General features: G+C 40.4%; 1 protein-coding gene across 1 annotated transcript in view; it reads right to left on the bottom strand.

The window, feature by feature from the left end:
• Positions 1-4286: 4286 nt before the first annotated feature.
• LOC106485131 (paralemmin-1) overlaps positions 4287-16895 on the bottom strand; it is a 127589-nt gene continuing 114980 nt past the window's right edge. The window contains exons 6-7 of the mRNA XM_067316729.1: positions 10097-10198; positions 4287-5078 (exon numbers count right to left, since the gene is read on the bottom strand). Coding sequence (XP_067172830.1) covers positions 4324-5078; positions 10097-10198 — 857 coding nt within the window. The 3' untranslated portion in view covers positions 4287-4323. The remainder of the gene's footprint in view (positions 5079-10096; positions 10199-16895) is intronic.

Below are 16895 nucleotides of genomic sequence, written 5' to 3'. Positions count from 1 at the left end.
ATAATGCTGTGTTTTTTGATTTGCATTTTTCTTCTGTTAAAAAAAAAGAATGAAAGTAAAATGCAGTGGTTTGCAAAAGAAACAGTCTCTGAATGCAAATCAGGGACAACATGGAAGTGGATTCATAGAAACTTAGAAAATACAAAATATAAAAAAGTTTTGTAGGTTACTTTCTCCCAGTCTAGGAAAAGATACACTGAAAAGAGTTTTTTTGTTTTTCTTACAAAAGTTAAGGCGAGCAGTTTGTTGTGGCAAAATGCTATCACAGAACCAGTTTCTGACTCTACTTCTTTTCTGTATCCTTCCATACTGAAATTGAGACTACACATGTGACCGCAAAAGTTAAACAGACAGGGAGTTTGCTTAAAACAATACAGAAGAACTCCCATAATGATCCTTATGAAATCTCTCTCTGCTTGACTGTAGAGTGGACCCTTCCCTTTGTGTCTGATTGTGCATATATTTCCATAGGCTACTTTCTGTCTCAGGGGAAGGGGAAAATTGACCCGTTCCGAAGCTCAAAGAAGCCCTGGAAAACTATTTACATTCATCAGCCTATGCTAATGCATTTGAATCCCCATATAATTTGGCTGCAGTCTAATGGCTAGAATGAAAAAGCTAATGTCCAGGCAAGTTTCTTGTACTTGCAGAGGAGAATGATTGAAGTAAGCATGTTTAAGCTGACATAGCTAAGGCCCTCAGAGTTCAGACTGATTTTTGTTTTTTCCTGACCTCAGACATGAAACAACCTTTGATCAATAAAGACAAACCCTTTCCAGATAATCTTCTAAAACCTTCAGCTTTTTTTTGGATCTGTTATGGGCCCATTAACCATGGAGCTCATATGCACACGTGAAAAACACCGGCCGTCTGAGGCACTCAATGTTAGCTACAACTACTGAGCAGTAAGTATTTGGCAGGTTTAAGGTTTAAGGCTTGTGCTCTACTTCTAACCACTAAAGGGCCACTTCTAAACTCTTTGATACGCCACCATCTCCCAGTGACTTTATGACTAAAATGGTGCAGTAGTCTCAGACATACTCTGGTCTCAGTCCCAGTAAACACCTCCCAGGGCTGTTTTTTAAGGGAGTCATCCCCAAAATGATGAACATGTGGAACATCTGTTAGGGGAGCATACAGCTAAAGAGTTGCGTGGACAGACTGGATTAGGAGTGATACCCAAGAGTGTTCAGAGTACAGATGACACTCCAAATATCCCACATACAGGATTTTGGAAAAACATCTCTTTAGATAATAGAGGTGATCAGGAGGAAAAAGATATGGCTGAGAAGACATGGGGAGGTCAAGGTGGCCATGAAGGCAGGATTGCACCTGGAGTGGAAAGGACAATATGATACTAAAGGACGGGCTAAGCCAGGAGGAAAGGACTGGAAGATTTGTTTTTGAGTGTTACTAGTAATGTCAACAGGCCCCCGAGTGAGAGAACTATTGCAAAGAGTACTGAGCGTGCGACGTCTTGCTGGAGCGGGCGTGTGAAGGCAGCAGGCACTGCTGCTGAGCTGGGCGAGTCTGTGCATGAGTGGTGTTCATAATGTAGGAATGAGCCAGAAATGGTTTTACTGTCCCTATAAATTTACATTACAAAATTCTTTAGTGCTTTGGAGTCCCAAACTTGCCTTTTCAAAGCCCTAATTAGCTCCCCGGATAGCTTCACCCATTGCACGCCATTGTCTCCTAACAATACGAGCTGGGTCAGGTTATGGAGAGGTGATTACAGCTGTGTGGGTTGTTACTTGTCAGCTGAGTTGTGGTGACCTCACTGAGTGCCTTGGAAATGCAGAATAAACCATGAAATGTTGTTAATTGGCATCGGTGATGGTCTCGGAATTTGGGTGCCACAGCCAAGCTGACAAGTTGTGTTTTAGGAAGCCAGGGTAACTCAGTCTCTTGAGGTTGCTTATCTACACCTTGGCTTGTTGAGCATGAGGCTGTGGAGGCCATTGAGAGCACAGTGGAGTTGAAAACTCATGGCCTCATTTTAAGAAATGTTGAGATTTTTTATGATTTAGTATTTCTGGAAAAAAAAAACAAACAAAAAACAGGCTACTAATTTCCAACATAGTTTTCAACGTGCAGCCACCAGACGTACTATCAAAATACAGGATTGCTGCAGCCGTTCTCCTTTCTTTGATAAAATTGTTAACCACAGAAGCCTGAGTGAAGTGATGATTTGCAGAGTTTCTGTTGGCAAATTTGGTCCTTCTCTTATCCAAAACCCCCCAGGGGAGGCTGAAGGAGCATATGGAAGTCTATTACAAGTTAAATCAGGCCACTACAGCGGATATGGAGGCCAGAGTAATTTCTGCAGGTGTCGTATTGATGTGACTTTCTTTTCTTAATGTCTACTCGCTTTTTTTCCCCACAATCACCTGGGTAGTTGTGAAACGTTCTGTTAACCAGCTCCATACTGATGGCTAAGTGACCTAATGCAGGAAATACTTTTTGCATTTTGTGTGTGTTTTTAGTGTGCCTTATATTATCACTGTCATAAACAAGTGTCTCTCTTTCTGGCACAGAAAGAAAAGAGTACAGAGCAAGAACTCTGTTTAATCAGATGCTCTGAACTAACAATTAATGCAGTAAAAGCACCATCCAAGAAAGAACAGAAATATTATAGGAACCACCTCAGACTGGAAAGAGGCTTTTTTGTTGTTTTCGTTCTTTCTTTCTTTCTTTTTAGTTTTTTGTTTATTTTGTTTTTCAGTTGTTGTTATCCTTTTTCTAAAGTCTGATAGTTTCAAAGACACTTCAAAGTAATCTCCAGTATTTTTTAACAATACCAGAAAATGTAAATCCTGATTTTTAATCTCACTTCTACAGGTGTAAATCCAGATGAAGTCCACTGAAGTAAGTGAAGTTACACTTACATAAAACCAGTGTGAGACAAGAATTAGGCTCATAATATCTTGCAATGAAAAAGCTGGTTGCTTTTCCATTGTAGTTAGAATCAAAGGACCAAAAAACAAAGAAACATCTACTGTTTTTGGATGTTTTTGCTGTTTTACATTTTCAAATTGAGATGTTTTTAAGAGGACTGATTTTCAGAGGGCAGATGAAAAAAATTTTGCTGATAATCAAGGCCCTTTAAAGTGCCTCCCTCTGGAAAATAAAGCATCCAAAATCACTAGCAGTTTTTGAAAATGCTAATCTTGTGGTTTTAGGCTCTTCTCCTGAAATAGCAGCTCAAACAAAACTCCAGCAGGCCTCTGCAGGAGTTTTTCCTGGGTAAGCATCACAGGATCAGACCTATCATCTGTAAATAGGTAGGTGCACCAGAAGTACACTCAATAAATAATACTTTCCTAAGAGTTACAAAAAAAGAGTCTATCCCTGCCCCCATTGCCAGCAGTGAGAATATCATTACTAATTTCAATGGGAACAGGGTCAGACAGTGAAGGAAGTTCATTTTCTATTCTAAGGAAATAGAAAGCAATATCTCTCATCTACTGGAGTTTAGCAGGAAAACTTCATGTATAAACATTGGCAGAGTTACTGAAAGGCAAGTAATTAGATCAGTGACTCCATCTCAGTTGATGTGACAGCTGCATCTCTTTCATGTCAAGTTAATTTCAACTGTAATTTAGGGTGATGAAGTACACATACAATACTGTAATCTGGAAGATTTATATAAGGCAAAATCATCTTTCATACATTTTTAAAAAAGAAAATTAAGGTCCACTTTTGGGTTTACCAATAAGCAGAAATGGCTGATGGGTTTTTTGACACCTCAAACTAAACTGAAAAATTACTATAAAACAAAAATTTGCAAACTTTTGGGGAAGGATTTATCTGAGTTTTAGCAAATTTAAAAAATAAAATAACCTAAGCCTTCCCCTGAAAAATAAAAAAATAGGATCTATAAAATAATATTTAAATGTGATTAAAAAAAACAACAGTTTTTTAAGGCTGTCATATCCAGCTGCTGTGAAGTTCAGACTCCCACAAAATCTTAGGAATCTGATCAAGCCTGCCTGATATCCAAAGAAAAATGTAAAAAGTGTTTTCATTATATATATATAATATATATATAAATCAAATAAATATGAAAACATTTGTTCAGTTTCCCATTTTACCTCTAACTCTGTAATATTAAGGAAAAAAAAGATCCCCAAACCCCCAGCAGTATGTTTGATGGGAAAATAATCATGCGTTCATCTTCCTGAAGAACTAGAAATCAAAGCAACCCAACTGCAAGGCAATGGAGGCATTCACTTCCAGTTCACAGTATTGCAGTTAGAAGTACAGTGAGGTCTAGGTAAGTGATGGAGCAGGTGTTGCCTGGAACAGGGAAGGAGGAAGTGTTCACATGACAATACAGCACTGACAGCGCTTTTTCTTTTGTGTACCTGGGGTGGCTTCCAAGGGCAGGCTTTCTTCTTTCCCCTCTGGAGAGGAGGGCTCTGTCGTGTCTGACAGAGGCCTGCCAGAGACCAGCTCAGCGGCATTCCCATCCATGGTGGAGATGTCTGTCACTGTCTTCTCCCGCAGTGACTTCTCGTCATCTTCATCGATCAGGACCAGTTCTGCCTTGATCGTTTCGTCATAGCCCAGCACTTTCTTTGTCTCCTCTTCATCATCGATACTCTGGTAGCCCATAAATATCATTGTCACTGGCTGATCTGTGCTGGCCTCTGGGGCTTCACCACCACCACCACAGGGTTTATCTTGGGGCTGAGGATTCACGGGATGCCCTTTGCTGGGTTTGCGTACCATTTCCAGCTTTGCCTCCTTGAAGAGCATTTGCTCCTTCATATGGCTAAAGTTTCCATCTGCTATCACATTTCTGTCTGACACAGTCATCGTTTCATACCCTCCTTTTACACTTGATTGTCCAGCTTTTTGCATAAGTTCATCTACATCCTTTGAGCTTAATTTATGTACTCCATTTTCTACCACTGTGCCATCAGAGTGAACCTCATAGACTACCTTGGTACCATCATCACAGACTTTGAATCCTTTTTGATGGGCCCCATCTGGGCCAACAGGTGAAGTAGAGACAATCTTGGTCTCTCCTGTCTGTTTGTCTTTCTCCACATTAATTTCCATGGTGTACAAAGCTTGAACGAAAACAAGAGAGGAAGTGCATGTTACAACAGAAAAAGCCAGTGAATGGTTAATTGCCAAACAAACAAAGAAAACTATGGTGCCCCTTTTCCTACCTCCTGTCTCTAAAGGGCCAAGCATTCTACGTTAGAGGGGGGACGCACACTGTGAACAGAGACAGTTATTGCACCACAGATCTTTATGCAGCTGGAGGCTAGGCATACCTGCTGTAAACTGGAGATAGCCTTCCAGCTCACTCCACATGGAACCATCTCTGGTCAATTAGAAGCGTGAAGAGCATTTAGGGTTAGGTGTACTTTTGACAAAGGGATGTGACAGCATGCATTTTCCCCTCAATCTTTTCTTTCTGAACTTGCTTCAAATTCAAAGAAAAATTCATGTTCAGGGCCTCCCTACTCTCTTTTCCTTTCCTGTCATCAAACTGCCCGTTAGCTGGTGACAAGTTTTGTTTGCTGCAGGTAACACACAGATTGTTTTATTCTCAATACTTGTTCTTGCTTAACTCTTCCATTGTACCAATCAAAAATTTTACAGAGGTGAAGAAAGATTGTTTACCCCTGTTCTACAGATGGGACAACAAAATCACACAGGAATGGAGTAATTTCTCCCAGCAGACTTGTGGCAGAGCAGGTTTCTTAGCTTCCATACCAAGGTATTGACACTGTGACCTTTGCTTGCAGATTAAGAGTATGTAAAAAATGACAATGAAGCGCTCCCTCATGTCTCTGAATGAGACTCTAAACATCATTTCCAAAGGGAGAAGTTAAAAAAAAAGAAAAAAAAGAACCGCCTTTCAAAGCATCATGAAATAAAGGATAAATACATGTGTGTAAGGGATGCTGTTTCAGAATAGCAATGAAACTTTTCTAGACATTAAGAAGGATGCAGTAATGAGAAGAAAACTGTAGTGGCCACCCAGTAGGAACAGACAGGCAGTCTGCACCGCTCTAACCCACAGTAGCAATGTGATCTCATTAGCCAGCTTTCCAAGGAAAAATGTGCAAAGGTTTCACAGATTTTCCAGAAGTGGTCATTGTTTAAGTATTCTTTATATGGAGAGGAAAACATTTTGGCTTTTTAAAGAACATCCACAAACACTTGATTACAATATACTACAGACAGTGACAAATGTCTGAAACTTATTGTGACCATTTCCATCAGTGAACCTCAGTGGTATAATCATGATTTGTCTTACCTGGGAATATCACAAACTGATGTGTTTGGTTTTGTTGTTGTCTTTTTTTTTACTGGATACAGAACATCCCTTCCCCCCAAATTGGTGTAGTCTGTATGTTTGTATTTAAACATCATTACTATAAAAAATTACTCCAGTTTTAATATCTTCCTTCACTCTTATTATTCACAGACTGTGCAACTTTCTTCTGTATTCCTAAGTGAAGTCTGTCATCATCACTAGGAACCTTATCATGTTGTGCATCACGAACCCCTCTATAGCTCTAGATAGAAAAGTCATCTGTTGTTGTGTGGGCCTGTATTACCCCTCTGAAGTGGTCCCATTTGGCCCTCCAGTGTGCAATCTGGTTGGCAGACCACCCAAACTGGGGTCTTGCTGCCTACCTGTTGTGAGTAGGGTAAGCACTCAGACCTACTACCTGGCAGGGCTGATTAGATCAAATGCAGTGTCACACAAACATCTTCATTGAGCTGGAGGATGGAGGAGCAAGCTAGGAGAATGTCCTAAAGACTGTGTTTTATTCAGGAGATTCATGGACTAGCTGTGTCCATAGCTGTCATGTCCCTGGGAACAGGACATCCATTTTCATAATGAAGTAGGGATGTCAGCCTTATGAACTCTCCCTGTCTTTGAGTTATCACACCTGGACCACCTAAAGCAGCCCCCCAGTAACTACAAGGAAGCTGCTGAGAAGATGGAGCAAAGCTCTCTCTGAGGTGCACAGCGGTGGAATGAGAGACAGCAGGCACACACTGAAACAGGGGAGATTCAGGTTGGACATAAAGATGTCACCATGAGGAAAATAGTTAAGTCATGGAGCAGCTCACCCCAAAGGGCTGTTGGACCTCCGTTCTTGGAGGTTTCAAGTCCTGTGGTGAGCTTGGTGCTGGTCTAGCTCTATGCAGGTGGTGGGCGCAGAGACCTCCCAGGGCCTTGCACCCCGCTGTGATGCTGGAACCATGCAGCTTCTCCCAGGGCTCACTGCAGAACTAGAAATTGTGCTTGCTGCCTGAATGATGCCCAGTGCTGAGGAGAGGTAACAGGGCAGTGTTAGTTCCCTCATCACAGCCCAAAAGGCAGGATTTCCCTGAGCCTGGGAGGAGGAACATGAACAAGGCTGCATTGTGTTCGCAGCTTGACTGAATCGTGGCGCAGACCAGAGAGCAGCCAGCATGTGTGCTGTGCTGGGGACTGTCTCAGCCTAAGAGTTGGCAGGCAAGTGTTCCTCAAGTCTCATGCAGGCAAGTATGCCTTGAAGCCTTATAATCCGACTCATAGGAGTAATTAAATAAAAATGTCCCATGACTAATACGCTGGAATTTGCTCCTTTCCTGGTGCAATTTCTTGGGTAGGGGGTAAGAGAGAGGAAAGGGGAAGCAGGGTTTTGTGTATTTGCTTGGCCCCTGGGCCCATTTTCAGAGCTCTGGCTTTGTGAGTGACCTGTGAACGTCACATGAGCTCTCCAGAGCTGCTCAGGCAGACATTGTGCAAGAAATTCAGAGATCAGAAAGGCAAAAATAGGTGTGAGTAATCTGTAATGCAGACATTAAAACTGATGCATTGGCAGGTTTTTGAATGACAGCCAGCTGAACTGAAGCAAAGTTGAGCTAGGAGCACCAACATCTCCAGAACATCATGCATGGCAGATAGAAGGTTCTGATTTGTCCTGAGCACCAGAGCTCTGCAGAGAGAGGTTACCATCAGTCAGCTGACTGGCAGTATGCTGCTTTCTCAGCAATAAGCTGCATCCCCAGCTCTCACTGAGTTTCTGTGCTTCTCCTCTTGTTTGAAAAACAAAGTAAGTTATCTGAGCCATGATTTTGGAAGACTGATAACTTCTTCAGTAAAGGCTGCTGTTTTTCCTGTGAAATATATTTTTTTGCCATGTTATTGCACATATTTTCAGTGCCATGCCCTCACTGTTTTGAAGAATAAATTTCATTCAGCAGTAGTGTACGCTTGGTGGTGCACACATCTGAGGGGCCTGAATCCTGAAGCAGATAGGGGGAATCTGATATTTAAACCATGTGGACTTGGCCATATTTAGGAAGGGTTGGAAGATACATCTCTCTGTCTACAATATCCAGTACTGGTAAGCAACGACATCCTAACTATTAGGAAGGCTTTGGGCACCAACCAGTTCCAATGCTGCTTAGAAGACTATGACTACTTAATGATCTGATTTAGAAAATTAACAGGTGTGGTTATATCCATGTGTATTTGAAGTTTGCCTAATTTGCTTAGACATTTGCCACTGTTACATTCTTTTATGATTTCTTGTACAGTGATTTCTGAAACAGTTTTAAGATAGTGACATACATGAGCTCTATGACTTACCCTGGGGATGATGTTAAAGCTACTTGTGAAAATAAATGCATAAATATAAGCAAGTGTCTTAGAGAGCCGTTCACTACTGAAATATGTTGTCCTGAGAAAAATGTATGCATAATGTTTGTTTTCCACAGGAAAACCCAGCATCACAGCTTCTCAAAGAAGTTAAAATTTGGACTAATGCTGTTTTCTAAAATTTCTTTTATTTAAGCAGAGCTTATTGACTTCAAAATATGCTCTATTAATACAATACAAAACTATCTGATAATAGAGTTGAAACTGAAAGCAGTACTTGAAGATGACAGCCTGTATGCATGAGTACAGTTTTCTATACAAGCTTTAATTATAGTGTAACATGATGCAGTGCTTCATGACAAGATCCCAGCGTGCATATGAAAGGATCCTGCTTCTACCTGTATGTGGGATTCAAAGGCTGTTTCTTTAAAAAAGCATCTTAACAGACTTTGAGCATGTAATAAGATGGATGCTTAAAGTCCACCTTTGAGCACACACACTGGGTGCCTTTTCTTTATGTGATTGCATACACACAAAGCTGTTATCAAGAAATATACAAACAGGGCTTCTGGGCCATCCAAAGAATGGAAGAAATGGTTATTTTCTTGGTGTTGGCTAAATGACATGAAATATTTAGGGAAAAATACGTTGGCGCTTGCTTTTAGGACAGATCATGGTAAGCACGGGTGGAAGGGAAGCTTTTGGAACAGCTTGCAACAAGACCTCTGAATAAAATAACATAACCTGTAGAAATGTACAGTGTCTTAGCTCCAGGTGTTGCTTTGCCATGATTATTAACCTGCATTTCAAGTAAGCCACACTTCATTCTCACTCCTTGTGACACCTCCTACATAGCCTCCAGCAGCTTGGTATTGAGATACGGAATACATTGTTTAGAATAGAAAGATCTTGAAAATAAGAAAAACATACAGTTTAACAATTGCATTATTACATTTAGGATACATACTTAATCTGAAAAAAATGAATTAGGAAATTCTCTGTATGACTCCAAACACAAAACATGCCATAATTCTTCCTTCTTCTGCCCAAGAAGAACAAGCACTATACAAATTGGTATAAAATGATACAAAAGTCTGAAGCACATACGAGGTCATGTGAGTGCCTGTGTGTCTCATTTATCTTTATGGGTGTTGCCTGGGTACAATGAAGGAGCAAAAAACCATGGCCTTGATATCATACATTGGTATCAGAGGAGATGGAAAGAACATGATGTTCCCATTTAATAAAACTGTACGCATTTCCTATGCTAGTTGTGTGTAGTTCAAACACATTGTTTTGAGAATAGTCATTGCTGCTCAAAAAGCCTCAACTTATTTACAAAATACAAAGCAGGTGGAATTTCCTGGCATTTAAATGATATCTGGACACCAGTCCCATTAAGGTAATATAAGAGAACAGAGTTCATGGCTACTGGTTTGGTATTATAACACTAAGCTCCTTGAGACTTACCAGCTACTCTGCTTGCTCCGTCCCGCCCAGGAACTGGCTCTGCTGTTCGTGAATAGAGGGTTGGGAGTTCAGGGATCTGGGAGTAAATGTAATTTACTGCATCTGGTGTCAGAGAACAGGAAACAGTTAGGTTCGTGCTATGAGTCCCAGTGGCTTCATTGCTTAGACAGTAGTGTTAAGTTATCAGCCCAGACAACAGACATTGGAGCTTTGTACTATATAATTGGATCAAAGTAAATAAAGTGCAAAGTCACTGTCATGTGATTGGTGTTCAATAGACTAGCTGAGGTAGGAGGGAATGGGTCCAGATGACTCAAACCTTGTGTCAGTTGAACACATCAAATTAATTGTCAGGAGGTTCTGGATTTATCAAGTTGGTGACCTTTAAAACGACGTTGGGGGGGGGAGGAACAAGTTTAATGTGATACACAGAAAAAACAATTTCAAATAGAAACGTAAAAGTCTAAAAATGTTAGTGTCAACTGAAAAGAAGGAAAGGCCAGTTCTTTTGCACTGGGTGTTTCTGACATTATTGAACTGGCATTTGGCTTTTGTTCTTAGCTAAAAATGAAATCCTCTCTAGGTACTGTTTGGCACAGTGCCCACTGTGATGATCAGTACGTGTGAAGTCCCTGCCAGTTCTGCAGTGTCATCTTTCGTTAACAGACCCCAAATTAGTAGAAACCCAGCTTAAAGAACTGACTTGCTTTACATTTGAGCGTGTGGTTGTGTTGCATAAGCTACATATGTTCTTTAGAAGTGAAACTTTAAGGGAGATTTACAAATATTTACTAAGCTTCCCAGTAGGCTAGGAGATGTTTTATGGCTGAGTTAAATGTAGCTAGATAGTGTATATGGTTGTGTTAAGACTCAGAGGCAGAGTTAAGAGCAGAGCTCAGATGAGAGATGTATAAATAATGGATTTTCAGTTCGTGTGTCAAATAAACAAACCAGAAAGATAAAAGTGTGCTGTTTCCTATCAACCCATAATCTTTTAGTTTTTCTATGGAAACATTTAAATTTCTGTTCAGACAGATTCTACTTGGTCTGAAACAGAACATTCTTTTTCCTCTAAGGATACTTTGCTGCATTAAAACTTTCTCGCCCTCAGTATTGCCTGGTCTATATGTCAGGGTAGGAGGTAGAATCTGCCTTCTTCATTACTGTAATCAGGTGAGACGGGAAGATCAGCACAGACCATAAATGTGAACTTTTATGTGGAGGGAGAGAGACAAAGGTAGATGAAATGTCCTGTTAATGATTGCATGTGGTGAAGGGAGATACTTTCATCTCCCTTAGCTTAGAGGCTAATATCTATCTCGGACAAAAATCATCATGACTGGTGTAATCCTCAGCAAGAACATGATGTACCACCTCTATTCCCTACATATGCTCCTTCAGCAGGAAAATTGGACCTGTTAATTGTGATATGGTTCTCCAGCCCTAACAGCCTGCAGTGGCCAGCATCACTGCTCAGCACAGCCAGACAATAATCATAGTCCTGAGGAAGATGCTTCACCTCTGGAGCAACGTATGTGACTTGAATAAGGAGCCCCTCACTCCTTATTCTCTATCTGTTTTCTATGTAAGTGGAGCATGGCACAGGGGCAGAGTGCAAATTCATTCGGGAAAGTGAGAAAGTTATACAAAAGTTCAGTTTGTAACAGATTAATTTGAAAGAACTCACCCTGGGAAATATTATTTTATTTCATACCTCAATGGACAAATGGGAGTCTTGGCAAATGGGCTTTTGTATTTTGAATGCATAGGATCTTCTAAAAGTTTTTCATGTTTTATTTTTAGCAGTACACCCTAAGAGAAATAATTATTTAGGACACAACTGACTGAGCAATGATGAGTAACAGCTGCTTTCTTTTACAAGGTTTCTTGCCTTTGATGAAAAATTGGTACAATGCTTTGCATTGTTATTTTGGGAAATACCGTCAGCAAGTGACCAGGACATTATTGAAAATGGAAGTAATTTTTTTCAGAAGAGTTTTTTCAGAACTAAAGTAATTTTTTTGGGGGGGGGGAGGGGGGCTGTTTTTTGGGACTGGAATAAGAAGGCAGTTTGTATTCCAGAAGTGGCAGAAATCTAGCAAGGAATTATTCATCCCATGGGGTGTACAGCTGCAACACTAATTTCAGTACATGTTCACTCAGTGACTTGAGTGACAGACTTTTCTGTCCACATATGGGAATAATCAATGAACACTTGAACTTCTTAACTAATCATTCAGACTTCTTTTGCAGTCCACGGGAAACAGGCACTGCAAGGGTGCAATTCTCCTCCCAGGGTCCAGCTTCCCTAGAAAAAATCCTCTGAAAGTGTTTATTTTCTCCAGTGCCTATACAGGGAACCGCGCTGACCATGTTGGCAGCTTGAGATTAATTCTACAGCTTGGAGTGTAATTCTCACTTTGACACTGATTACGTCCATTGATTATAACAAGCTTTTTGTACCCTGCCTTAGGACACAATACTTATGTTAGTGTTAGGTGTTGCTAATATTGACTTAGTTTAGAAACTTCTCTGGATGTTACTTAGAATAAATACTAAAAATGTTGCTTCATGGTTCCTGACAATCTCTAATTATTGGTTTGAGAAAGGAACAGTGTGGGGGTGGGCTCTCTTGCACTTTCTTCTGAAGTAACTGGTGGTTACTGTCAGAAATGGAATACTTAGCTAGAAAGAGTTGGGGCTTTGCTCATACTATCAGTTCCTGCATTTCCAAAACAGAATGAAGAGGCAGAAACATGGTCATTTCCCATTATCTTACTTGCAGCAAGGTCTATTTCATTTAACACCTTTAAAAGGATACAGGAGAGCAATTCTACAGGGGGTAGATGAAACATAATTAGCATCATTTACATGAAAAGTAAGACGGAACATAAACACATTTGAACTGACTTCATTCAGATTTTTTTTCAACCTTTGGTGAGTTATTGATATCTAAGAATGCCATAAAATAAGTTCTTTGGCCTTTTCTATTGCTTACAACAAACTGCATTTCAGAATTATAGCATTTTCCATATTTTCAGACTAATAAGTGCTTAGGAAAGCACATAGGGCCAGACAATCTTTCAAGGCTGCATACACAAAACTGAATCTTCAAAACTGCTCAGAGTAGCTGCCACACAGAGGCTTGTGGCCAGATATTAGATGAACTCATTATCCAATGGGTTGGTTAACCTGAAAAAATCCAACTACCACTAAAATTAGTGCCTAAGACCTTCTACAAATTCTACCTCCAAGGGCAGAACCATTCAACCTGCAAAACCCTCCGGGGCTCTGCAGAGTTACATCACAGAGAATACAGATTACAACCTGCCCACCATGTCTGTAAGACTATGAATAAAGGGTTTGAGCAGGAAGCTTTGCTAAGAGCTGAATAGCCTGGATCTGACTGCAGCTGAGCAACTGGCATTACTATAATTGTGGCAGTCACACATTTCAATAGATGCAGAGCCAATAAAAAGGCTATTTAAAAATTTACAACTGAAAACCAGTCACTGCTAAGTTTTTACAAGACATGAGGAAAGCACTCGACAAAGACCTGTATTCTGCTGCTTTGAGGATGTGTTCATCTGTCTTGCTGTTTGGCTAGACTGCTGATGAAGAATGGAGCAGAGGAAACTAATGGTCTCGAAGCAATGTGCTGTGAGCTAAACAATCCAGGTCAGGTTTCCAGATCCGTATCTTTGCCAAATATATGCTAATTCATATCAATTTCAGGCAGAGGTTTGCACCTAAGTCTTGGTTCAGGCTTCATGTAACACTGATTCCTAATGAAACTCTGCTGAAGCCAATGGAATTATTATACCATGAATTAATTTGCCCCGCTGCAATCACTTTTCCCTTCACACTTCATGTCAAGGATAATGCCAGCCTTTCAGTCATGCCTTTATTAATAATAACTTGTAAACTGCAGAGTTACTGTGATTGTGGCTTCTCCACATTGGCTAAAGGAGCAATGTGTAGTTTGTATATAGATGGCCAAAGGCTGCAGGGGACAATGTACCCTTGAGGCAAGTTCAGCAGTCAGGGGAGTCACATCAGATCTTAATGTGGCTTTTATTTTATGTATACATAGAGCCACAAATACACAGGCACACAGAAACAGATGTTTGTTTTCCATTTGTAAGAGAGAGAAGGGTTCACACTGTGCATGCAGCACAGCACTACAGTACGTTTGTTTTCCACTGCTGTCCCAAGAAGCAACAAAAGATGTAATTTGCAGTGTATCCCATGCCTTGTTTTAAGTGAAGAGTTTGTCAGTGACCCAAGCTCATCAAGCTGCGGGGGCACCGCAGGCTGGTAGAAGCATGGCTGTGGGTGAGAGACCCACAGTCCCCAGCTTTGGCTTTTCCATTCTGCTTTCTGTTGTGTGCTGACCTGTAGAAGGCAAAGTGTGCTCATACCCTGGAAAATGCAGAATTTGTGTTTATTGTGTCTGGATGACTTCTAGCTCAGAAATGCTCATTTCCAAATACAGCCAGCTTCTGGGAAGGTACATGCAACTTGTGTGGGAAGGTCAAGGAAGGTGACCTAACTGGCCAGCAGTGCTCACTGTTGCTTCTTCCCCTTTCCTTGTAGCCTTCACCTAAACCCCTTTGGTCTCTGAATGCCATGTAGCTGTGCTTTCTGAACACTCAGAAGCTCTGTCACTGTTGTATATGACACTAAAACATGCACAGGGATACAACTGTGAAATTAGTCACTTTTTGTATTATAACAACATTTAGAATAAATGGAAGGATGGATGCAGAACAAGTTAATGTGAGATTTATGGATACAGCAGCGATTGAAGAAATGGCCACAAACCCTAGGTATTGGTTTGGGTTTCTGTTTTATGTAGCCTTCCTCTGTTATCTATTGGTACTGCCATTTTCCTCTATAGGGAGTTATGGATGGTTGCCAGACTGATGGCTGATCTGCTACAACACAACAAGTCCTACATGTTTTTGAAAGGAGGAAAAAATCTGTTATCACACTGTCCTTAGTTAGTTATGTATGTGTCCTCTGCCTCATGCAATCAGCTACACTCACAGGCTGTTGTCAGACAGCAGAAAATAAAGGACTTGCTCATTTTTTGCTATGTGGAGATGTATAGTCAAATCATGTTCACAGTAGGAGGCAGGCCTGTGTCAGGATGATGGCTTGCAGCCTAGATCTTCTCTAGAGCAGCAGAACACAGTCTGCTTCATAAAACTGCTTAGAGGATGACCTCGGTCCATCTCTGAGTATCTTATAATCTCAGCTGAGAAGGACCAGTTGCTGAGGAAGAGATGTAACATGTAGACGTGTTCAAGAAGAGAATACTGCTGGTTAATTTAGCTGTATTCCCTGCTCCCTCTGCAGGGATAATACATTTGTTCTGTAGGTACTATGTTTTCTCTTGCATTATTTTTCAGCTTTCTGTCAGCTCTTCAGAAATCAGAAGTTATCCTTGTTTCTGGCTCAGTCTGTGAGGGAATGGTCTGCTGAAAGCAGGTAAAATCTGAAGAGCAGTGGGGTTCTTTCCAGACCCAGTGGAGTATTGTAAATGGGTACGTTATGAGAAAAGAACCTTGGGGGAAACTATTGTTTTGTATTTCTAACTGGGGCTTCCTTAGGTTTCTATTTTACCATTATGCACCTAAAGAGGTGTTGTCTTGCAGGAGTCACAAAGGTTCCTGTACACTTGGGGGGTTTGTCCAGGAGGGACCCATTGCTGGTGAAGCCTACCACAGGCACACAGTATTTGCCTTTTGGGATCTTTATTTGCTCTCTGGTAGCCAACTCCAAATGCTTCAGAAAGGAAGAAAAAATATTCTTACAGTGGAGCATCACACTTCAGATTTCCTTTCCTTTTTTTTTTTTTTTTTTGACAACTAGAGGTAACCTGAAGCTTAAAATTCTAACAGGAATGGAGATTTATGAACTGGATCTTTGACTTAAAAAGGAAACCCTTCTTACTAGCTAATATTAACTCCTGAAAAAGAAATCTTCCCCAAACAAGAGACATCTGTTGTTTACTACCTTTGATTTATTTCCATTGGAATCTTTTTTGAAGTACCTATTAATTAATTTTACAATGAATTAACAATACTGTAACAAAAGGGTAGCAATAGCTGAGTAGGTCAACATTTTCATAGGAACAATTATTGCTCTCCTCTAGTTAAAATTCAGAAGACCAGTTTGCACATCTGCTTCAACCAACCACCAGAAAAAAGTCCTTGAGATCTCTGCTGTCTCCAAACTCACTCCTGAGTTTAGGTTTCATAACCTTGCAACCCCAAAAGTATGTCTAAAGTTTGCTTTTGTGTTCTTCATGGTAAGTACTTTCAAGGTGTAGATGGTCTTGACTGAGAGTTGCCTCCTGCAGCTACAATGTGTGCTAAATCACTTGAGAAACCACTGTCACAATAAAGTAGCTTGAATAGTACTCTGCTTCTCTTCCATACATCTATTACAGACTTGGATGATGGTATTTGACTGTATACATGTAAAATTTGCTAATAGTACCACACTCTGAGAGGCTGCAAGATGGAATGAGAAGTCAAATGTTTTTGATATTTTAGGGAACAGATCCATAAACAACCAGCAATATTCGTAACAGACTACTGTTAAGGAACACTTAGGAGTTATGTGCATTAATACAGTATGGGGAATGACTGAGGAGACAGGAATAAGAAATGTATTTGTAGTAAATTGTGAATCTAATCTTGAGATAAGTATACAATATTGTTGCAAAAACATCCTTTAGCTCGGTTTAATAGAACACTATATTTAAGACCAGGAGATACTTTTTCTAATC

This window comes from Apteryx mantelli, chromosome Z (genome assembly GCF_036417845.1).
Source record: "Apteryx mantelli isolate bAptMan1 chromosome Z, bAptMan1.hap1, whole genome shotgun sequence".
NCBI classification, from domain to species: domain Eukaryota; kingdom Metazoa; phylum Chordata; class Aves; order Apterygiformes; family Apterygidae; genus Apteryx; species Apteryx mantelli.
Note: the sequence above shows the minus strand (reverse complement) of the source record. Positions and strands in the feature narration are given on the sequence as shown.